A 25242-nucleotide genomic window follows, 5' to 3' on the forward strand; every position below is an offset into this window, starting at 1 on the left:
CATTCCCAGAATTCACTGGGCGAATTTCCCCCCTCACGTCACTGCCTCCCTGAAGGACTACAGCTCCCAGCGTGCACCGCATGGGTGAGGGGTGAGCTCCAACCGCTGAGAAAGCCACGCCCCCTCAGCCCAGCCCCGCCCCTACTCCCGCCCGCGCTGGGGTGAGCTCTCAAGGGGGGGCGTGTGCTTTCCCCCCCCGGTCCCCGCGTGGCTGGGCCGAGGCCCTGCTCCCGCCCCCAACCCCGTCCTTGGGCTTGCTGGGGTGTGGGGACAGCAGGCAGTGGCAGAGGGGGCCCGCATGGTGCCGCCCTCCCGCCCAGCACTGGCGCCCAAGCATCTCTCTCCACCCCGCCTCCCCCCAGTGTCGGCTTCTGGGACTGCGCCAGGGGCAGGCCTGAGCAGGGCGTGTGGGAGAGGGATTGTGTGTCACCCCCCCACCTGCTGCGGGGGGCCCAGCTGTCCTTTCCATCTCTGCAGGCCCCACACTGAGGTCACTGCCCAAAGTGGGAGTGAGGCAGACTTGACCTTTGGCCCCTGGCTCCTGGGATTCTTCTCAAACGAAGGGCCGGTGGCGTGGGTGCGGGTGCCTGCTCTTAGACCCAGGTTCAGTCAGCCTGAGCAGCCGGCTGCTGGGGAACAGCGCAAGGAGCTGCCTCCGGTCGCCAGTCGTTGGGAAACACAAAAGGTTGGGAGCGGAGACAGGCCCAAGCGCCAGTAATGAGAGAGTGGCCCGTGGAGGATCCTCAGTTGACAAGGGAGCATGCTGGTACTGCGGGGAGTGCATTTGCCCTCTTGGCAGTCCAGGGTGGCCCTCCCCATGGGCAGGATAGCTCTGACCCCAGGACAGGAGGATCCTGGGTTTCTACAGCTTTGTTACTGTCTGTGACTTTACTCATCTCTCCTCTCTCATTTCCTTCAGCAGGGCTTCTTGGTGTAGAGAGAAGAGCTGGAGAGATGGCGGGAAGGGATTGCAGGTCCTGGAGCTGCCGCCAGCTTCTGCTCCGACCAGCTGTTGCTCTCCTGATGTCAGCCGCTTTCCTTCATGTGGCCAGCGCTCAGAACCGGTCTGGCAAGCTTTGGAAAGAAGCACCCGTCCACACTGACTTCTTGTCCCATTTGGGTCAGGCCATGAAGGAGACCCTGGAGGAGATGATTGGGCAGGAGGCTGTTCAGATGGTGGCTGAGGTAAGGCTGGAATTCCAAAGGGGCTGGAAGAGGGTGGAGGTGAAGGTCTCTGTGCACAAAGTTTGCCCCCCTCTGCCGGTGTTAGAGAAATAGCTATTAAGCTTTGCCAAAGTTGTTCAAAGAGCTCCAGTGAGAGAGTCCAGTTTGAGCTTTGGACTGTGACTCTGGAGACATGGTTTCCAGTTTTGTCATTGGCCTGCTGAGTGACCTTGGGCAGGTCAGTTTGCCTTCCCCTGCCTCAGTTTCCCCATCTGTAAGATGGGGATAATGCCAACTTCCCTTGTGGAGCATGTTGAGGCTATGGCTTAAAAGCACCAGATAAAAGCTGGGTGCTACATATATCAAGGTTAACATTGAGCAAAGTTATTGATCTGAAATTTCTTATGCAGCTTGTGCTGGCCAGTCCTTGCTTCCCTAAGCCTCCTGCTACCGAGGGAGGTTTGAGTCACTTTAGCTCCAGGTATCTGCTCTGAAAAAAGGCAGCATGTGCCCAAGTGACTGAGATGTGGCGCTGTTGTTAGACCTCTGGGTTCCAGTTGTAGTTCTGTCTGTAATGAGCTCCTGCAGCTTCTTAGCTAGCTTATCTCCTGGGCAAGTAACAGTTACACACCCACCCCCACCCTCCAGCAGGGGCATAAGGCTTCATTTAATAGGGGCCGTGAAGGGCACAAGTCAGGAGTAGAGAGGCTAGGTAGTCTGGTGGGTTAGGCACCGAGCCTGAGATTTGGGAGACCCAGGGTAAAGCCTTTATCTGCTGCCAGCTTCCTGCTTGACTTCTGGCAGGTCATTTAGTTCTCAAAGGAGTCTGGTTTGAAACTGCCTCCATTTTCCCTAGGTAAAACTAAGAATAATAGACATTCAGATATTGTTGTGACAGGCTAGAAGATAGAAGCATCAGCTGCTTATTTCAGGCAGAGCTCCTTGACGATGGAGCCAGCTGGATGGCTGAACAGTACTCTGGCCCCATGGGAACAAGCTTTCAGCACAGATTTACCTCTTCAGGAAGCTACCCACTTCTCAGGCTGTGGACAGATTTAACTGTCAACCGTTTTAAAAGGGGAGGAGTTGTTCCGCTCTGCAGCTTATGTCAGCTGTGACAGCATAACTGTTGTGTCTGCATGATTCTGTAGGGAACTAAATTGTTGTAACTTGAATCCTGTGGGATGCAGGGATAGGGTTACAATGGCTTTGCTACAGTGGTCTCCCTGCTGGAGCATGCATATGTGACAACTTATATTGGTTTCATTGATAGATACACCATGGTTTGGTCTGCATACACTGTGTTGAAAGAAGCACCAACCAGCTGGCTCTGAAGCTGGCAGTATTGGTTTCTGGTTGGGGTGTTTCTGCCATCTGTTAGGTGGACTGGTTACACAGCTTATCCATCTGAGCTGAATTGCAGCTGAGCTGGGCACCAAATCCAAAAGGTAGGGATGGGGAGACTTGAGGCCACTATTGTACTTTTCCTAGTACAAAGCCATCTCAGCCCCTGTGGGGGGGGAGTTAAAGCATCTTTGGGGTTGCTGTAAGTTATGTCTAGTGGGTTCCTGCTGCACCTACAACCAGCGAGGGCTATTTGCACCCAGCCAGGCATTGGTTCCTATCAGAGCTCTCTCATGGCCCCTGAAACCTCATACGCAAGTGGTCTTGTCTCCCTTCTCCCCACTGGTGTCTTTGAACACATGGCAGGGACTGAAATTTCTCTCTTCCCTGCAGACCATCTCTGCCATGTTCTGGATTGTCTCCAATGGCATCTCTGCAGGGCTGATCATCCTATCTGAGATCATGGGACAGATCCTTAGTGCTTTTGGCATGAATGGTAAGTTGCTTTCTATCTGTGTGATGATATTAATGCCTAGAGACCCCACCTGAGGGCAGGGCGCCATTGTGCTGGGTACTGCATAAAAGCCCAGGCAAAGGGAGGGAGGGGAAATTGAAGCATCAGCTTGCTCACAGCAGAGGCAGAATTAAGAGCAGGAAGCAAATCTCTGGTTTTCTGGTTAAGTGCCCACTCCCCTGAAGCCCCCTTCCACAGCCCCATCTGTGGAAGGTTGGGAAGGCTGTTCCGCATCCCTGTCTCTGGGGCAGAGATGTGTTTCTCTGAAAACCAGTCTTTCACTGGAGTATGTGAGGGCCTCAGTCCCATCCCTCACAACAGACAAGGGTGTCTGAGCTTCCCCTTTCAAGGCCTGTGGCATAGGAGGGGTCAACTCAGGCTTGACAGCCCATATCATCTGGGGAGAGCAATTTTACTTTCCTTCCAGTACTTAATGGGCTAACCCTGATCCTTATCCCTAAATAAAGAAAAGGGGCTCCCATCTGGTAAGGAGCAATTCTCTCCAAGGGTTTCTCTTCCCAGCACTGGAGAGAGCTCTCTTGCCACCCGCACCACTCCCCTTTCGACTCCCATTATGCCGCTCTCTTCAGGAGCAGCCTGCCCCAACATCACTTGGGCAACAAATAGGGCAGTCATCCAGCTTCTGGGTAGCCAGGGACCACATGCAGCACAGGCCCCGGACCCTGGTGCTGGAGGAGCTACCTGCCACACAGCTGAACTGACTTCCCTCCCCTTCCCCCCATCACATGTGCAAACCCCTCTCCCAGCCACACATGATGTGGGGGTAGCACACAGTGTGGGCAGCCTGGCTTCTTTTTTTTCCCCAAGCACACAGCCTGGCCCTTGCTGTGCTGCACAGCCCCCAAGAGCAGGTGTGGGAGGGAGGGTTGGGGGGCAGGAACCAGAAGTCGGAGGAGGGATGGAGAGTCTATAGATCCCCGCCATTGTTGCCAGAGCAGGGACTGGAGTAGCGGCCAGGCAGGAGCGTGTGGGCCACATGCTAAACCAGGGGTGGGCAAAATGCAGCCCACGGGCTGGATGTGGCCTGCCAGGCTATTGTATCCGGCCTGCGGGGCCCCTAAAAAATATAGAAAATTCATGTTTATCTGCCCCTGGCTGCCTGCCATGCAGCCCTCGATGGCTTGTCAAAACTCAGTAAGCGTTCCTCTGCCCGAAATAATTAATTGCCCCTGTGCTAAACCCTTGTAGGCCACCATTTGGACAGCCCTGATGTGGGGATGCCCTATCCCAGAAGTGCCAGCCCGGTGCTGGGACACCCACGCACCTCTAACCCCTTTCCTTCTCCCTCCAGGGGACCATGTGATGCAGACCTTGAAGCTAGACCCTGTCCATGTGCAGACTCTGCTGCTGTGGGGCCTGGCTGCGCTGTTTGGCTATTGGCTACTGTCGCTGGTGCTGGGCCTGGTGCTGAACATCCTGGGCCACATCATGACAGGGGTGAAGGTGGCCTTCTTCCTGGTCTGCTTCATCTTCATCATTTCCTCTGTGCCCAACCCCTCCTTGCAGGCCCTGCTGCTGCTGGCCCTGCTCACCGTCTATGCCCTGCTGGGGCGCCTGACTAGGACGCAGCATTCTGGGACACAGTTAGAAGCCAAGGTGCACAGCCTGGAGCAGCAGGTGGATGAACTGCGGCACCGCCAGAGGCAGGTGTCCCCCAGGGACCTGGAGCAGGAGGATTGAGGGGCTGGGAGGGACAGCCTTTTCCCATCATGCTATACCAAAAACTGACTCAAGTAGCACCACTGCCTTCATGCTGCCCCTGCTCCTCCCCTCCCCTTTGTACACACTGCCAACCCCAGCCACCCCATAGACTTCCAGAGTCTCTCCCTTGTGTGTAGGCTCCCAGGCCCCACCTGCCCAATGCATTCATTCTCCCGAGCCCCTTCTCTGTGTACACCCATTTCACCCCACCCATTCCCTCCTAGAATCTCTCAAGCCTTTCTCCTCATTGCCCCTGGCACTTGCAGCTGCCTCCCTCCTCTAAGGAAGACCAGAGCCCAGTGGAAACTCACTAGAAGGGAAATGAGCCCCTGGGAGAGGATATAGCTCCCTGGCCTGCCCTCTTCCTGAAACAACAGGGGCTGGACAATCCCACAACCATTTCCTGTAGCATCACTGCTCTGGGGCTAAAATTTTAGGGTTCATGGGGGCAGGTCCTTTGTGGGGGGGGGCAGTTCCAGTCACTAAAATGCTAAACTTCCTATTTCCCTGATGTCTTCCTCATCCCCTTTCCCAGCATCATCCTCTGAGTTTTTCCCAACCGCTCTTCTCTCCCTCTGCCCCTTCTCCCTATCATCATCATGGCTCCTGCCCCCATGTCATGCCAGACCCTCAGCCTCATTAAGGTGGCAGAGTCCTTAGGGCTCAGTTCACTGCAGTTCTCTACCCTTTACTTTCCCAGTAGCTTCTACTGGCATCAGGGGCTGCTCAGGGCTCTTCCTGGGGCTGGACATGAAGGGCAGGGGCACAGTATTTCACAGGAGAGGGGCGGGAAATCTCTGTTCAAAGAGGATGTGTCAAGGGACAGGATAGAGTCATCCTCCTTCCCCAGTATCTTAATTTGAGCCAACAGTGCCTTTCTATGTTGTTTGTCCAAGACTGGTGTCTCAGGTGTGAAATACAGACCTGTGTGAATGTGGAGGTGTTTGCATACCATTTTTAAGGCCTTCCCTCCAACTATCAGCCAAGCCAAAGATACTCTGCAAAGCAAGGAGGTGCAGTTTAAACCCTGGATCTGATGAGCAGGGAGGGAAAAGAGCATTGTGGCTGGCACACATGCCATGTTGTAGGGGACTTTTATCTTCCTCTGTCCTATAGCCTAGAGTAGATGGATGCAGCTCAGCAGAGACAAGAAGTACAGGACAATAGCCTACTGGGGTAGGGGGACTGACAGGAGGGGCCTGCTCCTTCTCCATGCTCCCTCAGTGAGGCTGGGGAGCAGGGGCTCTAGGGCTTGCGGGGAGTTGCCACGCCATCTTTTTTAAATTAGAATTTTTAACCAACCGATTATTGCCTGTTTCCAAATAAAGTCTATTTTAATCACAGCGTGCCTGGCTCTGGTGATACTTGGTTTCAGTTCTTGGGTCCCAGGAGAAAATGCCTCAGGGAATGACTGCCAAGCACAGGATGGAAGGGTCTTTGGCTCCAGCCTGTATCAGCAGGGGTACAGTGGGAAGCATGGCAGGAGTGCTGGCTATGGAAAGGAGCTCCTGGCTACTCCAGCCCCAGACTGCTCCAGCCTTTCCCAGCACTGGGAGCCATGGGGAATGGGGCAGGATAAGTGGAGGGAGTAGTGATGTCTAGCTGAGGTGCAGTGCCAGCTGGCAGCAAGCAGCCACTGGGGGCCCCCTGGGAGGGCTGTGCCAAGGCCACCAGCATGGGCTGCTGGGATAGCTAAGCACTTCCCTGTGCCCAGCTGTCAGGAAGATTTCTGCGCTCAGGCAGGGTCACCTCGGGGTTTCAGGCACAAGAGCCCCAGGCTCTTTGACAAAGATTAACTTCTCCAAAGCTGCCTGTGCCTGTACTGTGCCAGCTGGGTCCCCTAGCCCCACAGGCCATGTCTGGGGTGTGAAATGGGATCAGGGTTGGGGGAGGGGGTCATTCTGGCACCCCCTGCCCTGCCCTGTAAGAAGGGCATTTCCTAGCACAGTGGGGCAGGCCCTGAGTGACAGGGCTGAGTCATGCTGGCTACTCTTTTGGGCCCTTCTAACCCCCTGATTCTGCCAGGAGGCAGCTAGCCTACCCCCCATCTCCCCATATGCTTGGCCTGAGTGCTGGGGGGGTGACACAGACCCATGCTGGCAGTCCCCAGAGCCAGTAGCAGCAGAACAGTTGTTTAGAGAGGCCCCAGCTCCTTGTTCCATAGGGGTCACCTGTAATTGTTCCCACTGCACCAAGGTCACAGCCTAGGTCTGGCTGTGCCAGGCACTGAACAAACAACCCTGCACCCCTGCCAAGGATCAGGGGCTTTCTGGCTGGTTTGGTTGTAGGTGGGGGAGGGGGTAACATCTCACAGCCCCCCTGTGCTTGGAGTCCCCTCTCCCCTTTTCCTACCAACTCCCTCCTTTGCTCCTCTCCACCTCTCCTCCAGCCCTGGGGGAGGGAGGGAGGAGCTTTGCTGTAGGCTGCAATCTGTTGCTTTGCTGGTTTATTTAACCCTTTGCTGCCTGGGTTGCAAGCAGCCAGGGGCAAGGCCAACCTTCCAGCTCTGCCCTGCTGCACCGCCCAGCCAGCACCTGTGATTTCCCCTAGCCTGGGATGGAGAGAGGGTAAGACAAGTCAGGGCAGGAGCATACAGCCTTGCCAGGGTGCCTGGGGGCTGGTACTGACAGGCTGCAGCTGGGCTGGGGGACCCCCCCAGCCCTCCCTGGGCAGCAGGTTCATGCATGCTTAGGAATCCACACACCCTGTCTACCTGGCTGGCTGCTTGTGTGCAGTGGTCCAGTCTTGGTAAGCGGGGTGGAGGTGGGGGGCAGGTGATCTGTCCCCTCCAAGGGGCCCTGCTACACATTCAAATGAGAGCTGGCAAGAAACCAGTTGTAGAGTTGGTACACATTTTCAAGCACTAACTTCATAGCTGACTGGCTCTTTTCATGAAGGCACAGTCATTTTTTTATGGTGTGAAGATTACTTTGCAGGTGTGGCCAGGCTAAATTTATTGCACGCTCACTAGTCACTTGCCATCATATATGTAACGTGTAGAGCAGGGAGCAATATGTCTGTCTGCCTGGTTATTTTCAAGCAGCTGAAATGGGATGGAAGGGGAGTAGAGCTGGAGCCAGTGTGGGTTACGGAATGGAGGGAAGCGGGGTGCTCTGTCCCCTTATCTGTCTGTCTGTCCATCTGTGGCATTCTGCTGTTTCTCTCCCCCATGTCTTCCTCTCTTCCCCTACCTTCCTGGGCCTGGTGCTTTCACCCCCTTGCTTCTTCCATCCCTTTTCAGCTAGGATCCTGATCAGGCTCACCCAGCCGTTGGTGTCCACAGCCTAGATGCTACCCCAGGAGGTTTGCATGCCAGGTCTCCACGGTTTAACACAGGCGACCCACTGGATTCACCCTTAGGAATTTTGGACCACATCAAATACAGACTGAGCTCTGTGTTGCACATTGAGGATTTGCGAATTAATCTGAATGAAATCATTGCAAGGGTGACTAATTCGATTTCAGCCCAGTATTTGCCAGCAGCTGGACTGCACCTCTATTAGTCCCAGTCATAGAATCATAAAAAATGAGGATTGGAAGGGATCTCAGGAGGTCACCTAGTCCAACCCCCTGCTCAAAGCAGGACCATCCCCAACTAAATCTTCTCAACCTAGGCTTTGTCTCGCTGGGTCTTAAAAACCTCTAAGGATGGAGAGTCCACCACCTCTCTGGGTAACCTGTTCCAGTGCTTTAGTGCCCAGGTCTGTTGGGAGGGCAGCTCTTTCTCTCTGTCCCTGGTTGATTTCCACCCCCCAGTCTCTGGTCCCATGCCCTGCCCAGTCCTGCAAGTATGGCCAGTCCTGTTCAGCAGTCACCAGTGTGGTTTCATTGGTAGGAGAGTTACCAGCAGGTCAAGGGAAGTGACTATTCCTCTCCCTTCTGCACTAGTGAGGCCACATCTGGAGTACTGTGTCCAGTTTTTGGCCCCCTATTACAGAAGGATGTGGACAAATTGGAGACAGTCCAGCGAAGGGCAACGAAAATGGTGAGGGGGGATGACCTATGAGGAGTGGGCAGCCTTCACCTACCTGAAGGTGGGATTGGAAAGAGGATGGAGCCAGACTGTTCTGACAGAACAAGGAGCAAAGGTCTCAAGTTGCAGCAAGGGAAGTTTAGGTTAGATATTAGGAAGAACTTTCCCACTAGAAGGGTAGGAAAACACTGGAACAGATCACCAAGAGAGGTGGTGGAAGCTACATCCTTGGAGGTTTTTAAGACCTGGGAGCCTTGGCTGGGATGATCTAGTCGGGGATGGTCCTTGCTTTGAGCAGGGGGTTGGACGAGAGGACCTCCTGAGATCCCTTCAGCCCTCATTTTCTACGCTTGTGTGACTGCCCTGGCGGTGCTCGGCGCTGCCAGCTCGGATCTCCGCCAGCCCCAGCCCTCCCGAGAGCCAGGGGAGTTTAGGACCCGGCGCTGGCTGGTAGGCAGGCGAGCAGCCCATGTGCTCCCTGTCCCCTCCCTTCCCATCCTCTATTGTCTGGCAGGAGCAGCCCGCAGCCAGTGGCAGGGGGGCCGGCGCTATGCTGCCAGGCAGCGGCATCTGAGCGCCGGGCCAGCAGCCCCAGCGCCAGGGGCACAGGGATGGGCTCCCAGGGCAGTGCCCCTTGCCTCTGGCTCGTCCTGCTGGCGGCAGTGGCCCTGGAGACAGCGAGAGGTGAGTACCGGTCGGGGGGTGGAAAGGCTAAGACAAGGGGTTGGCATCCCTGGGCTTGCTGCCGCCCACTGCCCTGGCCCCAGGGGGAGCTGGTGGCCTCCGGGGCTTTGTCCACCCCCATCAGACAGATCTGCACCCACTTGCCCACCTAGCTGCGGTGGGAAGCAGCAGGGAAGTGCTGCCCATCTGACGTGCGACCCTGCTAGGACCCCCATGCATGCACTGAAGGGGCAGCAGCACCCCCTGCCATATGGCTTGCATCCTGAGTGGACCCCACGGTGCCCACCACCCTCGCCAGGGAACCGTCAGGATCCCCTGCCCCTCTGAGGTGACTCTGAACCCAGCTGGACCCCAGAGGACTTGTGTGTTTCCCCCCCATGGCAGGGGAAGCAGCAGGGACCCCCTTGCCATAGGATCTGGTTCTGCATCCAGTTGGACCTGCATGCCTCCACCTCTCCGGGAGCCGGCTAGGATCCCCTTGTCCCTCCCATTCAGTTCTGAATCCGATCGGACCCGGACAGACCCTGGATCTCCCTGCCAGGCAGCAGAGGAATGAGCACGGACTAGTGACCCTCGTCCCACTGGTCTGGTTCTGAAGCCATCAGGCTCTGTAGGATCCTCCTTTCTTCCCCACCCCCAACCCCCGTTCCTCTGAACCAGCTCTGAACCTCTTCAGAGCCTGCAGGTTCCATGAACTATCCACCAGGGCGTGGAAACCAGTGCAGACCCCGCAGGGATTTCCCAGCATCACCCCCTGCTCCCACTCTGGACCCAGTTGGATTTTGCAGGACCTGTGTTCTCTCTTCTGATATCTGTAGGAGCCAAGTTGACACCTCCACCCCAGGTTCCCTGTGGTCCAGTCTAAAGCCAAGAGGACCCCCCCTGCCTGTATCTACAGGCCTCAGGAGTTCCCCATCTCTCACAACCTGGTTCTCACCCATTTGTGAGCCGCCTCCATGTGCCCCCTGCCAGAAGCATGGCCAAGCCCGGGTAGCAGCAGACACCCACCCCATCCTCTTACAAGGAAGCCAGTGACTCCCCCCAGGGTGTCAGAGTTCTCATATTTTCAGTGGGTTCCAGTCCTGTCTGGTGGCCTGGACAGGATCTGCCCCCAGGGCAAGCCTCTGTAAATGCATCTCCCTTATAGCAACTGCCCCTTAGCTTGGCCAGGCTTCCCCCAGCCCTGCATGTCCCCCTCATGGAGGACCCTGTCCCCCCCATTTCCAAGGAGACAAAAAAGGGGCATCTCCTCTCCACTGTGCATTCAACCCTGCAGCGAGGTCCCTGCGTATCACTTTCCCTGCTGAGGCTGTGCAAGGTCATTGGACCCGGTCGATGCTGGGATAGTGTGTCAGTGGATTCCCCTACCCCAGATGCCTGAGGGTCTATTTCTTCCCACCCATGTCACACACTCAAGGCAGCTCTTGGGGTCCCTGGGCACTGGGGGACACTGAGGGACATTGTTGTGGTGATCCAGAATGAGCCATTTCGGGGAGGGGGAGCAGCTTGGGGCCAGCAGCCATAGGATCATGATGGTTTAGAGAATCAGGGCTTTTCAGTAGCACACTGGGAAGAGCATACCTCAGGAGCAAGAAGGATCCTAGGGCTTTTCAGGAAGAGGGGGGCACTAGAAGTGGGGGAGGGTCCTAGATCATCAGGAGGGAAAGTGGGAAGCAGAACTGAGAGTACTGGGGAGCTACACTCAGGTTGTCAGGCTGAGGAGGGGAAACGGATGAGAGGGCAAAGCAATTAGGAAGCCAATGGAGTGGGAAAGGGCAGGGTGCAGAGGTCACATGCTGGGGGAGACAATACCAGGCTTGTAAAGAAACTAACCTGTTTCCTCCCACCCACATGCACACACTCCCACCCCGGACTCGGGAGCAGAGAGCAATGGGGGAAGGGAGGGATGTCATGGTATCTCTCCACCATCTGCTCCTTCCCCAGGGGGAAGAGGCCAGGACAGGCATGATGAGGGAGATGACAGCAGGGAGTGAGCAGTGTTTAAGGGGCCTACTGCTTGGGGTTGGGGGTTCTCTCATTGGGGGTGGGCTGATAGCTGGGGAGGACTGAGGCTTTGTGATCCCCAGCTTCCTGCCTGGATGCAGCTGGCTGAGAGAGGGAGCCTTGATGGAGCATCTTGCTGCTGTGGGTGCCAATGGGTGCTAGCTGCCCGGACCACTAGTTGGCCACCCTCTTGGCTGACACACTGGGGACCTCCCAAGCTAAAGCTGGGGCTGTGACTGACTCGTACCCTCTGCAGAGCAGGCACTGAGGAGGGCTCCACTTATGCTGACCAGTGGATCTCACACACACTGTGACAGGACTTGAAATCTGGATCTGGCCCCGGCTGGCCCAGAGAGTGAGCCACAGAGGCATCAGACTGGAATACACTAGGGTCTCCAGCTCAGAGCCCCCCAGCAAGTGGGGTTTATTACCCTGTTCTGGGTCCCAGGGATCAAACTCAGAGCTCCAGTTCAGTACTGCTACCTTCTACCTCATGCACAAGGGATCCAGTCAGGCTGGGCCAGCCCCCTGTACAGTGAGCCCCCCTCAAAAAAATCAGTGTCTGGCATCCCATCAGTCAATCAGGTTGTGGCAGCCTTATGAATCCTTTCCTGGGGCATCATGGGGCTGGAGCAGATGTCAAACCATTTCATGGCAAGGAGCGGGCTAAAGAGCAAGGGTGGTCCTGATTATAATGCCTGGAGACTGTGGGTGGCTGGGGCCCCTGCCTGGCACCCTAGCAGAGGGATCCATGGGGAAGAGAAACCAGAACCTACTGAAGAATTAGCCTTGGGGAGTCAATTCTGTTTGCCACCCTAGTAAAGGAGATCCCTAGTGGTGTTAGTAGCAGTGGCTGCCTTCCCAGCATCCTCTGCTGAACTGCCAGGACCCCTGTGCTGGATTGTGGGGCAGCGTTACCAGGGTCCCCCAGCACATACAGACCCTTTTGTCTGGAGGGATGCTTCCCCTGCCACAGAGTCCCTTGTACAAGAGATGGGAATTGTAGTTTCCCCAGTCAAAGCATCCTATTCCTTAACAGTGGTAGCCCAATCCTTCAGTCTGCCCCCATCTCATCCCACCCACTGGAGGCAGCACTGCCACTGTTTCTCAGCAGACTTGGACAAACATCAGTGCATCCAAAACAAGTCACCTGTGAATTCTTTAAAAGCTGGAGATGACCTTATCTTTTTAAGTAACACATGCAGTCCTGTAGGAGCTGAAGGCACTGCCCCAGGAGCAATTCCTGCTGGCCCCTGGCTAAGAACATTTTCAAGCCTCTGAACCCCTGACATCTTTTGTGTCTACAGTAAAGATCACCTAGCGCCACTGCTGCCGCTGCTAAATGCAGTCTCTTCCCAGGCAAAAATCACATTCCTAGTCAACTGTGATTGTGAGCAGAGATCAAACCATTTCCAATAACATGTTCAAAACAGGTTGGGTAATTTTTTTTAATAACCTCTGTAAAAACCTGGGAAATTCAGGTGTCAAGTTAAAAGCAAAAGCCTTTTTCTTAACATTAAAATTAATTTGTCTCCAATGCCTCTAGAACAGCTGGCTAAAACAATGTCAAATACCATAACGCCATCTTCAATATTGTGTGATGAATAACATTTAGTGTAGAGCTGGGAGAAATACATTTAAACCACTACTTTCATGAACAGTATTTAAATTGTTTTAATTTCCTTTCATTATTCAAACCATGACGTTTTAATTGAAATTGGCGGCAACACTTTCCTTTTATCAAAAATCGAGTAAAACAAAAAAAATCTCTGATGTTAAACACACAGAATATTTTTTTGTAAAAAAAAAAAACCCACAAAAATTAGTTCTTTGAAAATAATTTTCCTTTTTGCTGGCATTTTTGGTTTAGTTCCTACATGCCCCCTACACCTACTGTTGTTATTGTTTATTATTTTACTGCAATCAGCTCAGGAAGCACAGATTCCTCTCCTGTTCCCTCTCCTCCTCCCCACTCCCTCCTGCCTATGTGCTAGGTACTGTACAAGTGCAGTACAAAAGGTCAGGGCCTGACCAAACAGCTGATAATCCATGTTTATTTGTGTTAGATGTTAAAGATCAGAGCATCTTGTGACTGTATACCTCCTCTCTTCCCCGATTATTCTGTTTTACCCTCATGTCTTTCACGATGTCAAAATTCTCATGCACCTGCAGGTATCTGTAGAAACACTGGGAAGACACAGGCAGATTTTTATGTAAAGCAAAGACAGAAAAATAAGTATATTAAAAATAGCCCTTCTAGCCTTTGGATCTAATCACAAAGCAGCCCAAGCAATATAGGTAGCTCCTGGATACATTGATTGGGAGCCACTGTGTTCATACCCTGAGCAGTGAAGGGCTGCCCCTGTCTCAGAAAACTGACTGTCTCAATAGAAAAAACAGGAGTAAAGGAAGGACTTTGAAAACAGGGCAAGACAATACAGAGAGGAGTGAACACTGGAAATGTCAAGAGCACAGATATGTGGCATGCTGGGTACTTTGGGGAATTTTTTTCCCCCTTATCTGGGTGTGAAATTGGAAAATTAGCTTTCTGGAAAATCTGGCCTTAAATGCAGGTGTTGAACCTTTGGAAATCTAGCCCCTAAGTGACTTGCCTAAAGTCTTCGAAAATGAAATGACGGCAATACGATCGATATTACATTAATTTGCTCATCTCCCTCCGCTCATGTGAGAAGTCAATGAGGTTGGGTCCCCAGGGGTTGAACCCAGAGCAAATTTAGGGTTTTTTTGTAGCCTTTAAAAGATGTCATCTGGTGGTCAGAGGCTGGATCTGTGTCTGGAGTTGCTTCCTCTGCCTGAGTCACACCCTGCCAGATTTCTGTGGTTTGACATTTGCATTTTTTCTTTTTTTTTCCCCTTCCCTCTCCCCATGGGAAAGATCAACACAAGCAGCAGAGGAAACTGGTGCTGCTGAAAGAACTGCTAGCATAGTATCTGGTTACCTAGCTCTGACCTCTGCCCCTCTAGTATGACGAGCAGCTAAACTTAAATCTCTGGAAACCAGGAAATACAGAATTAAATTCCACAATTCAGCTTCAGCTCTGCCCCACCGAGCTGGTAGTAGCCAGTAGGAGTGGATTAGGAAAGATGATGTCATAAGACTAATGTAGTATTATACATACTATACCCAAAGTGCCCCAGATGCATGTGAGGACAAACATTGGCAAAAAGAAAAATAACCTTTTCTGTCTAATCCACCACATAGCTGGTCATCTTAGGTCTTAGCTATAACACTGTCAGGCAAGACATGCTCATGGAGAATATTCATACCAACAGTGTCTCTTTAACAGGGACCATTCAGAATGGATGCTGCCTCTCCCATAGTGTACTACTGCTTAATTTTCTGAATGGGCAGAAGGTCAGGCCCCTCAGAGCTCCACAATGGAATGATGGAAATTCTGATCTCTCTGGGCAACCCCAGAGTGATTGGATCTCAAACCAGGCTGTCCAGGCTCAGCTGCCAGTTTAGCCTGAAGAAATTCTGAGCTTGATATGGGCAAGAACAGGGTTATTATTGCTGGGAAACTGCTAACAACAGCTTTGGAGCTTGCTGGTGGTTAAGCTAAGCAAGGTTGATCTTCTCTGTTCTTTGGATGGGAGACCACCAAGGAAGAGCCTGGTGCTGGGGAAAAGTGGTCCACCTGAGTCTGTGCTGCTCAGTGCTGGCTGTTGTAAGTGATAAAGGGAGAGAGGTGTGGTAGCCTGGCGAGATGTCAGTAAAACTCCCTTGCTGCTCTTTGCAGTGCAACAGGCCTTCTAACAGTTAATCAACAAGCTCTGAACTATAGTGCTTAAGCTGGTGGTTTCCATGGACCCCTGGGGGTCTGCAGACTGTGTGTAAGGGGTACACAAAAGATGACTATGATGAGTCAAAAGTATGTGAATACCCACACTTACAATTCAAAGGGGTCTGCACCTCCATTCAAAATTTCCAAAGGGGTCTGCACCTCCATTTGAATATTTTTAGGGGACCATAAATGAAAAAAAGGTTGAAAACCACTGATTTAAGCATAAACTTTTTACCTCTCAAGCTGAGGGAGTAACTTTATGACTGGGCTGGAGTAGTAGGATCTTATCCTGTATTGGGACAAGGGGCACTTCACATACGTTTTGCCTACATCCTTGTCAATTTCCACCCTAACTCAGCGTCCTGAAAGCTTTCACATCCCATTCCAATTGCATGCATTGGCTTGGAGTCATAATCCATAGACTGTCATTAAGAGTAGATTAATCTTTAGCAAAAGCAGCAAATGCCTGTGTGTTTGGGCTTGGCAGCTGCTTAACAGCTTGCAGCAACACTCCATGTGCATTCAGGGCAGGAAGTGGAAGGGTTTGCCATGGCCAGTCAGAATTGCTGGGGGAGGGGAATACTGGAAGGCTATATGTATAACAATCTCTGCTTTGCCTCCCTGAATATAGGAAAGGGTTAATTCTGTGGGACAGAGAAGTACCTAAAATCAAGGCACATTATTAGCAAGGGAGGCTGTTAGGGCATTAAGCAGAGGAGTTCAAATCCCTCCAGAGGTGAATTGCTTAATGCTTCCGTGCCTCAGTTTCCCATCTTTATACTGTGGGTAGTAATACTATGCCTCTCCAATGCGTGATGCCAGGGAGTCTTTATCTCAGTTCAGACTACTCCAGACTGGAGTACTACAAATAGCTCCCTTTTCTCTGTTAAGAGGTCACCCAAATCACTTGGGAAGCAATTCTTTTCTCTGCTGTCTTTCCATACCCTGGTGGGAAGCCTGCCCAAGTTCCTTACAGCCACAGAGGGGTTGGACATAGGGAGGTGAGGGCTCCCTATGTTGGAGAATGGATGTATCCCATATCAATGGACCCGGTCCTTCCTTTCTCTGCAGTGAATGGAGACTCTGACCCCCTGGACCCAGTTTACCTGCCAGCTGAACTCGAGGTGCTGGACATGCCGAACTATTTCCGGCTGCAGCGGACAGATCGATACCTGCCAGGAAATGTCTCCCTGGGCTCCCGCTCAGAGACCTACCTCCTCCTTCATCACCAGCCCACAGCACAGCCTGTCATCCAAGCCACCTACCTACCCTTCACTGCTCGACAGGTAACCCTGCCCGTCCAGCCACAGAGAGGAGTCTCCACTCTACACCCAGCACATGAGCTTGGAGATGTTATCATGCCCTGCACTGCCCCCTAATGTGGGGAGAGCCACGTCTTTTCTGGGCTCAGCTTGCCTTTCCCTTTGCAGGTGGCACCCACAGATGATCCCCGCCAGAGGGACAGTCCCACCGCCTGGAACATCAGAGCTGTGTCGATCGAGGGCTCAGTGTCCCCAGCTGAGCCATATGCCAGGGTCCTTTTCCATCTCAAGGGTCAGGACTGGCTCACCAGGCGGCAGGACCTGCCCTGTGTCTGGCTGCATGCCTACCATCATATGCGGGCAGTGCATGGAGCCTGCCGCCTCCAGGTCAGTGTGCCAACTGTCCTCAACCTTGCCTGCTCTTCTAGTCTGTGAGGTCATCAGTGTTTGGAGGTGGGGGTGTGGTATGCAGGACCTTCAGACCTTCCCCCCAAAGATTGCTTCACTGAGGCTCTTCCTAGGTCCAGACTGGGTCACCATGGGTGGACTGAAGGTTGCTGTCCAAACCATGGGGAGGGGGGCTGGACATTTGGGCTCTGGTGCATCTGCTCTTCTTCTGATGATGTCTTGGGGATCTAGAGGCACAGAGATGTGCTATATGTTGGAGGCAGCAGTGCCTTGAGAGCTGGGGCAAGGATTGGGAGCCTCTTGAACTGCCTTGAGGATGGGCAATAAGTTGTAGGGTCTGCCCTAGTAGTGGGAGTTTAGGAGGTGTTGGGGAGACTGCAGTGATGAGGTCTCCCCCCAGGGTTGGAGCCCAGTTTGTGCCCTCTGAGCCTGTGCCATACTCTTCTTCCCTGCCCAGGCGCCCCTGGGAGTGTGCGTGGTGGAGCTGGAGATCCCACCACGCTGGTTTTCCTCGCCCAGCACTGCCTCACACAGCCAGCACAGAGCCATGGAGCTTGCCGAGCGTGCCGAGCTGTACTACAGCCTGGTGCCCGGGGAGTGTGGCCGGGCAGGGCTTCGAGAGAAGCCCCGGCTAGGCAGTGAGATCCCCAAGGAGAGCCTGCTGTATGTGGGCTCCATGGAGTTGCGTGTGATGGACCCTCCTCGGCGCCAGGAGGTGCGGTTGGATGACAGTGTATTGATCCGCGTCCCTGACATGGCACTGCGGCCAGGACAGCTCTTCACAGCCACACTGATTCTGCAGCAGAACTTTACCGCCGACCAGCTGACCCTCAGGTGAGGCATGGGGTGAGGTCTGAGGGCAGAGAATGCCACCTGAGACAAGGGGGTGGCCCCTCTCCCAGCATGCTGGGTCCCAGAGGAGCTTCAGGGGGATCCATCTCCAGTGTATGTCCCACCAGCCCCATGTGGTTTCCCTGCTGTGTTTGGAGGATGGTGGCCTCCCCCTTGACCTTCAAACCAAGTTGCACCCTAATTTTGTGCTCTGCTTCTCACTTATTTCAGGATCAAGTTGAAGAAAGGGCTGCAGGTCCTGGCTGCTCGTCCTGCTGTCCCTGAGGCCTGGACAGCCAAGTTGGACAAGTTCAAGGGCTCCAAGCATCACACAGCTCTGGTCACGTGTCACCAAGTGGACAATGGCCAACTGGAATGGAGGTAGGAGCTACTTGCATCATGTTGGGGTGGAACTGGTACTCCTATTCTGCCAGGCACCGGCCTGTTGGCCTGGATGCAGGGAGGCATGTGGCATTTGGGGTGCCTATTCATGCAGGCATTGGCCAATTGGACTGATGGTAGGGAACTGCATGATTCATAGAAAGCACAGTGTCAATGTATCTGTTGTCTCAGGATGTAGCCAGCCAGAGTGCAGGCTGGGATCCCTGTGACTCACTGAATGGGTAGTAGCCATGTTTCTGTTCTCCAAGGATCTAGCCAGTCTAAATGCAGCTATGATCATACCCATGGGCCCAGGGATGTGTCATTTGTTGCCATTTCTCTGAATTCTGGCCAATCAGATGGGAGGGAGAGACTCAGCAGTGCATGGGGTTGCATCCCCATCTCCATAGATTCATAGGTGTTAGGGTCCAAAGGGACCTCAGTAGGTCATTGAGTCCACCCCCTGACATGGGCAGGAAAGAGCACTGGGGTAGGATGACCCCAGCGAGGTGCTTGTCCAGTCTCCTTTTGAAGAACCCCAGTGTAGGGGAGAGCACCACCATCCAGCTGGGCATAGCAGTGAGACTCCCCTGGGTCACCACAAAGCAGGACTGTGGCTTGCCACAAAGCAGGGATGTTCTGGCCACCTCCCAGTCACTGTCCCCTCCTTTTCCCCCGCCTAGTGCGGCAGATTTCCCTGAGTTCCTGTACCTGGACCTGCTGGTGGAGAACGGCACAGGGGGGCTGGCATCCACGCGCCCCGTCACCTGGCAGGTGGAGTATCCCGGCCAGGACCCTGAAGCCGAGAAGGACAAGATGGTGTGGGAGATCCAGGTGTCAGAGCGAGATGTCCGGGCTCTAGTCCCACTGGTGAAGGTAAGGCCTTTTGGGTCTGTTCCCTCACCCCCGCCACTACCCTGAAACCCATCTCAATCTCTGCCTCTCCTTTTTAATCTCCTCAGGAGCAGGAAATCGTGAACACAGCCCTCCTGACGGGAGTTCCCCAGTCAGTGCCGGTGAAGCTGGTTGCTGTGGAGATGGGAGGAGCTGTGTTCGAGGTTACCGAGCAGATGAGTTGTGAGTCCGCCAACAAGCAGGTCCTGCAGGTGAGAACCTAATGGCAGAAGCCACCTGCCTGGCCCACTGCCTTACAGTAAGGTGCATCCTGGGCCATCCCTCCCCATTTCTATACTTTATGTGGTGCCAGAACGAGGAAGGAGCAGAGGGCACAAGGTCAGAGGTTACATGGGTGTGCCTCTTGCCCAGGTCATGTGAGGCTGGTGAGGTAGGCCAGTGAGGCAGCCAGGGGAGAGGGGCAACTTTTTATCCAGCTTCATCTGGAAAAGCTGGGCTTCCTCAGGACCCCTCAAGCCCTCTTCACTACTTCCCAGCTCTAAAAGTTTGCCTCTCTCTTCCATAGATAGCCCTGGCTCTGTGGAACTCTTTAGTGCCCTATCTCTGCCACCTCTCACACCATAGCCAGATGGAGAAGCCTCCTACTTCATCCCAGTGATCCTCCCACAGCCCCTTCCCCAACCTGACTTCATGGCCAGGTACTCCTGGTCCTCTTCTGTTCTACTTCTGCTTTGCTTCCCCTCCCTGGTCTCTTCTCTCCCTTTCCCTAGATCCATTGAGTATCCTCCATGGCCAGCAAGGGCTGGGGATGTGTTGGAGCATGGGGTGGGTGGGGGAATCTATCTGCTCCTCCAGCACTATCTGTGTTTCTGGCTAACTGTGCTTTTTCCTGTGCACCTCCCACCCACAGGTGACTGATGCCTGTGACTCTATCTATGTGGGAGGCAAGGAAAGCCGGGGAGCCCACGGGGCACGTGTGGATTTCTGGTTCCGCCGGTTCCATGCCTCGGCACTCTTTACCATCTGGGTGCCACTGCTGCCACTGCGTGTTGAGCTGACTGACACCACGCTGGAGCAGGTGCGTGGCTGGAGACTGCCCAGCGCCACCTCAGACAGGTTAGTCTTATCAGCTCTCCAAGGATTGGGGCTCCTGGCTCAGCAGTAAGTGGAAGCATGGGGAAGAGACTGGGCCTTGTTCATGGGGAAGGTGCCAGGGCTATGCTGTAGGAATGGCAGTGGGGGTGAAAGAGGAGGAAAAGCAGGGTAGACCTGGGTGTGTAAGGAAGAGGTGGGTGGAGCTGGGAGCATGTTGAGAACTAGGGTGGTTTGTGGGGTAAAGAGGTAGAGAGCGTAGGAAGGGCCTGGTGTGTGAGGCCTATTGCACAGGGATGTATCAGGATCCTCATGTGAGGAAAGCAGGGTAGTGTGTCCACCAGGACCTGATGTGGGAAGGCACTAGAGCCTGGTTTGGGAAGAGGGAACTCAGTTGAGACTCCACTGTATCCTCTGAAGTGTTCAGATAACCAGGGTGATGAGCCCATCCAACAAGCAGTTTTTGAAATGATCAGAGGAGGGTGCAGGGAAGATTTCCCTGTGGCATGGTGAGGAGAGGGGCTGGGAGGCAAGGGGTGGAAAGCCAGCCATCTGAGGAGAGATGTACAGAACTGGGTATGGTTCGCTTGGAGCAAAGGAGATGAAGGACGGACATGATAGCACGTTCCAAATATTTGAAAGGTTGCTGTGCAGAAGAGGGAGAACAATTGTTCTTGCTAGCCACAGAGAGTGGGACACAAAAACATTGGGTTTAAATGTCAGCAAGGCAGATTTCAGTTAAATCGCAGGAGATGCTTCTCAGCTGTAGGAGCAGTAGGACAATGGAACAAGCTGCCTAGAGACTTTGGTAACTCCTTCACTGGAGGTTTCCAAGAAGAGGCACTTGTCTGGGAGGGTTTAAAAACAGTGCATCCTGCTTTTGTACCAGGATACTTTGGGATGGAGGCTTCGCAGGAGGGAGTTGTCCTAGACTCTGGAGGCAGGAGGCCAGGCCCCTGTCAGTGGAGCCTCCCAAGGTGGAGTCCTGGCATCTGTGGTGCAGTGAGGGAGGGATGAGCTGGCTCCCAGGCTTTCCCCTGTTGGCTAAGGGCAGGTTCCTGTGGCTGGACTCTTTCTGCTGAGCCCTTTGACCTTCATGAAGCACATCTCTCTCTTCACACAGCAGCCCAGCAGAACCTGAGGAGCCTGGGGAGGATGTGGAGAAGAGGGTTCGCAGCTGCCGCCTCCAGTACCAGCGTGCCTCTGTCCGCTTCCTGGCACATTTTGTGGCTCACCCGCTAGACGGCGGTCGGCACCTGACCTACATGCCCAGCTCCGACTGGCTCCTGGATGTTTCCCACCTGGTGGGGGGACGGGCCCGGGTGCAGGACCCCCGCGTGGCCACACTGGAAGGCGGAAGTGTGGTGATCGGCCGAGAGCCAGGGGTGACATCTGTAGAGGTAGGGGTACGGGTGGGGCTGGGCAGAAGGTGATGGGTGCTTGAGACTGGGGGTGGGGATGCGAGTAAGAGGGGAAGTAGAAAGGTGGGAAGGTAAGGGAGGGAGGGGGGATGGTGAAAAGAGGTGCAGAGGCTGGTGGGGAAGGGGGGTGGGAATGAAAGAGGAAGAGGAGAATGGGTACGTGAGTGGGGATGGGCAGGAGATATTTGGGGGGGGGGTATGGGGGGTTATGGGTCGAGGGGGACAGTGAAGAGGATGGGGAGGGTGAGCAAAGGGTTATTTGTGAAGTTGGAGTCCTTGGGGTCTTTCCTGTCAGTACCTGTGTCTCTCCCCCTGGCACAGGTACGCTCCCCTGTCTCAGACTCCATCCTGGGTGAGCAGACACTGGTGGTGTCGGATGAAAAGGTGTCTGTGGTGGAGCTGCGGGCCCAGCTGGTTTCTGGCCTCTCACTGGCACTGAGCACAGAGCCAGGACATCCCAATATCCTCACTGCCACCTGCCAGGCACTGACTACCCTGCAGTCCCCCAAGCAGGTAAGGGCAGCTCTGCAGAGAATTATGGGGGCAGGCAATGCTGCACCATGGGACTGGGACAGCCCAGAGCTAGATTGAGCCTGGGCAGATTGAATGGGGGTTGAACATGACTGGCTAAGCCAGGCCACAGCTGCTGCTTTCCTGAGGCTTGGTTCCCATAATACAATCAGGGCATCCCAACCTTAACCAGCTATGGAAGACACAGGCATCTGGCAGGGCCTGGTGCCCATGGGGCTGTGCCTCCCACACACCATCTGTGCACAGTGGTGGGAGTGACCCTAGGCAGGGAGGGGATTCAAGGTCATGCTCCCTGCCTGCTGGTTTTGCCCTTTGTAAGAGGCCAAGGGGAGTCAGAAGGCAGCTCTCACCCTCCCACTCAGAGGAGGATGCAGCAACATGGGGCTCACTAGCATTTCTCCTCCTCCCTGCATGTCCCTCCCTGTAGGAAGCAGCACTCAGCGTCTGGCTGGAGTTCTCCGATCACACCCTGGCACCCTCGGAGCTGTACGGCTGGCGTGATGTGGTGCTCTTGGTCTCTTCCCTGGACCCCAGCGTGGCCACAGTGCGGCTGGCCGAGGAGCAGATTCACCCAGCCATCGTTGCTGAGGGGCCAGGCCATGGGCCTCTCCTGCAGTTGAGCCTACATACCCCAGACTCCTGCCGCAAGGGCAAACACAAGGCCCCACTGGCCTCTGGTACTGCCTGGCTGGAGGTGGGCATTGCTCGGCATCTCCCAACAGCAGGTAGTCCACACCACCATGATCCCCACCCTCACGCGGAGTCACCCTTCCAGCGTGCAGAGGGGGCCATGTCAGGGGAGGCGGTTACGGCAGCCACGGAGACTGTGGTGGGGCCACGGAAGCGAGACCCAGCCGGTGTGGGGCCAGTGTTAACCAAGTTCCAGGGGCATGGGGCCGGCTCCTCTGAGGAGGACAGCCCAGGGGGAGAAGGGGAGGAAGACGAGGAAGAGGAGGATGAGATGGTGAAGGCCCCCGAGCGGGTGACGGACCTGGAGATCGGCATGTATGTTCTCCTTGGTGTCTTCTGCCTGGCCATCTTCATCTTCCTCGTCAACTGTGTCTTCTTTGTGCTGCGCTACCAGCGCAAGGAACCTCCTGATGCTGGGCTGGGGCCAGTTTCTACCAACCAGCAGCCCCACAACTGGGTGTGGCTGGGCACTGACCAAGAGGAACTGGGCCGGCAACTGGACCGCCGCATCCAGCACTCAGAGCCTAGCCCTGAGCCAGCACCTGACCCTTCTGCTCCCCCTGCCAAGGATGGCGGGTGCTGCTGCTGTGGGACACCCCCAGGCACAGAGATGGGCACTGGGGAGACCCCAGCTCCTGAGGTGACAGGACCTGACATCACTGTTCCCACAAGCACCTTCCTCCCCACGGCTCCTGGGAGCCCGGTTCCCACCAGCACCTTGTCCCGGAAGGAGGCATCGGCATCGGGGGGCAGGCGCAAGCGGGTAGAGTTTGTGACCTTTGCCACACCCCGTGCCCCTGAGGATACAGCCTCTCCCCCGCCTGCCCCTGTCCCTGCCCCTGCCTCCAACGTCCAGTCTATCCTGGTGGCAAGTGAGGATGACATTCGCTGGGTCTGTGAGGACATGGGGCTGCGGGACCCTGATGCGCTGAGAAGCTACATGGAGAGGATTCGGGGCAGCTCCTGATCTCTGGGCCTCTGTGCCCTGCTGGCACCAAGCCGGGCAAACCAATAAGGGACCAACCCTCACACTCCTCTGTTGCTCTCCAGGGGGTAGGCCCAATGGCATCCTCCCCCGTCATTTCTCAGGGGAGGACTCAGCCCACAGGGACCAAACCTACCCCCTCCCTGATCAGTGTTAGGGGAGAGCCCTACCTGCTGGCATCTCTAATGGGAAGTGCTCTCCCCTTGGGGGACCATCCCTAGGTCCTGAGGAGGGCTCTGCCTTCAAGGACTGACTCCTAGGTTCTGTCCTAAGGATCTCCCCAGTCAGCTTCCATTATGATCCAAGCATTGGTACCATCTCAGTATAGGGAGTTCTACCTCCACAGGATTGAACCCAGGTGCCCTGATTACCCTCTGAGGGATGCTTTCCTCCATGGAGCCTGAGCTCAGGCTGCATTCTGCTCCAGAGCAGACATGGGTGGGGAAGGAGGGGAGTTGTGCCTGGGTTCCCTTATTGCTCTTGCTCCCATTGCAACTTCGTGTTCATTGTGATGGTTGTGATGGCATATGTCCTTCCGTGTGACCTGGCCTCGAGGATGCCCCTTCTTTCCATGGTAGGTGAAGATGGGGACTTCCAGGGCCACCAGCCAGTCCCTTTCATCCCTGGCTGCATGTTCATTTTGTACGATCTCTGGCATTTTATACCTGTAGCGTTGGGAGGCTGCCACAACGGGTCCTTAATTTATGGAAGATTTTTTGATTCTTAACATTGTTACAAAAATAAAATATTAAAGATGAAAAAAACCCAACAAAAAACAAAACAAAGCAGCCTACCCAGTGTTGGTGTGTTGCGTTTTTGGCTTCTATCGTTGGGATCAGCCTTGTGCTCACAGTGTCCCTTATGGGGAGGGCAGAACTGAGGGATCCCCCTTGTTCTCAGCTGTACAGCAGCGCAGGATTCCAGTTTCTAGGACTCACTTTGAGGCCCCAGGGACCTTAGTCCCATTGGGTGGAGAAGTGGAAGAGAATCATTTTAGATGACGACCTGACTACTGTAGGATGAACAGAAGATACGGTACAAAGGACAGCTGCAGACAGAAAGAAGGCAGTGGGAATAATAAAGTCACATACATGGCTGTAAACCAACCTGATGGTCTTGGGCAGTCTCATCTAGGAACCAATTACCATGGATATAAGACAAGGTAGAGGTACACCTTATATAGACTGACTCTAAATCAGTTTATAAAATCCACCTCTACCTTGCCTTCTGCCTGATTTCAGGCTAACAGCTTACTACCTCTCAGTTCGAGATATCAAGAAATTAGGTGATTTAAGTACCAGGAGCATTAATAGCTGATGATGCTTTGGCCAGAGAATTTCTATCTGCAGACAACTAACGAGGAAGACAAAGCTTCAAATATTAGAGCTAAGGTCAGAGGTCTGTCGGAGACTAGGTGACCCAGTCTAACATGCTATAAATTGTAAGAAAGTAGATTTAGTTGAGATCTCAGGGGAAAAACGTTCTTGCTGTTAAAACTGAGGCAGTGGGATATACTGCCCAAGGAAGCTATCAAATTTTATTTTCCTTGCAGGGGGAGGGGAGGAATTAAAAAGG

The 25242-nt window shown here is 54.2% G+C and overlaps 2 protein-coding genes across 9 annotated transcripts; both read left to right on the forward strand.

Annotated features, from left to right (window-relative positions):
- The first annotated feature begins 7 nt into the window (after window positions 1-7).
- TMEM109 (transmembrane protein 109) lies at window positions 8-6087 on the forward strand. Of its 8 annotated transcripts, none has more exons than XM_014593462.3 (4): window positions 8-84; window positions 920-1185; window positions 2902-3004; window positions 4335-6087. In XM_014593462.3, exons 1-4 carry the CDS (start codon window positions 81-83, stop codon window positions 4721-4723), a joined length of 762 nt encoding a protein of 253 aa, XP_014448948.1. In that variant the 5' UTR covers window positions 8-80; the 3' UTR covers window positions 4724-6087. The 8 variants fall into 8 exon arrangements, with proteins under 8 accessions (XP_014448948.1, XP_019340834.1, XP_059578466.1 ...); XM_019485289.2 differs by lacking the exon at window positions 8-84 and adding an exon at window positions 101-161 and having other exon boundaries at window positions 923-1185; XM_059722483.1 differs by lacking the exon at window positions 8-84 and adding an exon at window positions 109-161.
- Window positions 6088-9216: 3129 nt separating this feature from the next.
- TMEM132A (transmembrane protein 132A) lies at window positions 9217-24460 on the forward strand. Its single transcript, XM_006264603.4, has 11 exons — window positions 9217-9401; window positions 16283-16497; window positions 16642-16860; window positions 17339-17715; window positions 17944-18093; window positions 18777-18969; window positions 19056-19199; window positions 19859-20064; window positions 21164-21440; window positions 21783-21974; window positions 22420-24460. The coding sequence occupies exons 1-11, from the start codon at window positions 9329-9331 to the stop codon at window positions 23647-23649; spliced, it is 3276 nt and encodes a 1091-aa protein (XP_006264665.2). The 5' UTR covers window positions 9217-9328; the 3' UTR covers window positions 23650-24460.
- Window positions 24461-25242: the final 782 nt, after the last annotated feature.

Source organism: Alligator mississippiensis, chromosome 2 (assembly GCF_030867095.1).
Source record: "Alligator mississippiensis isolate rAllMis1 chromosome 2, rAllMis1, whole genome shotgun sequence".
Taxonomy (NCBI): domain Eukaryota; kingdom Metazoa; phylum Chordata; order Crocodylia; family Alligatoridae; genus Alligator; species Alligator mississippiensis.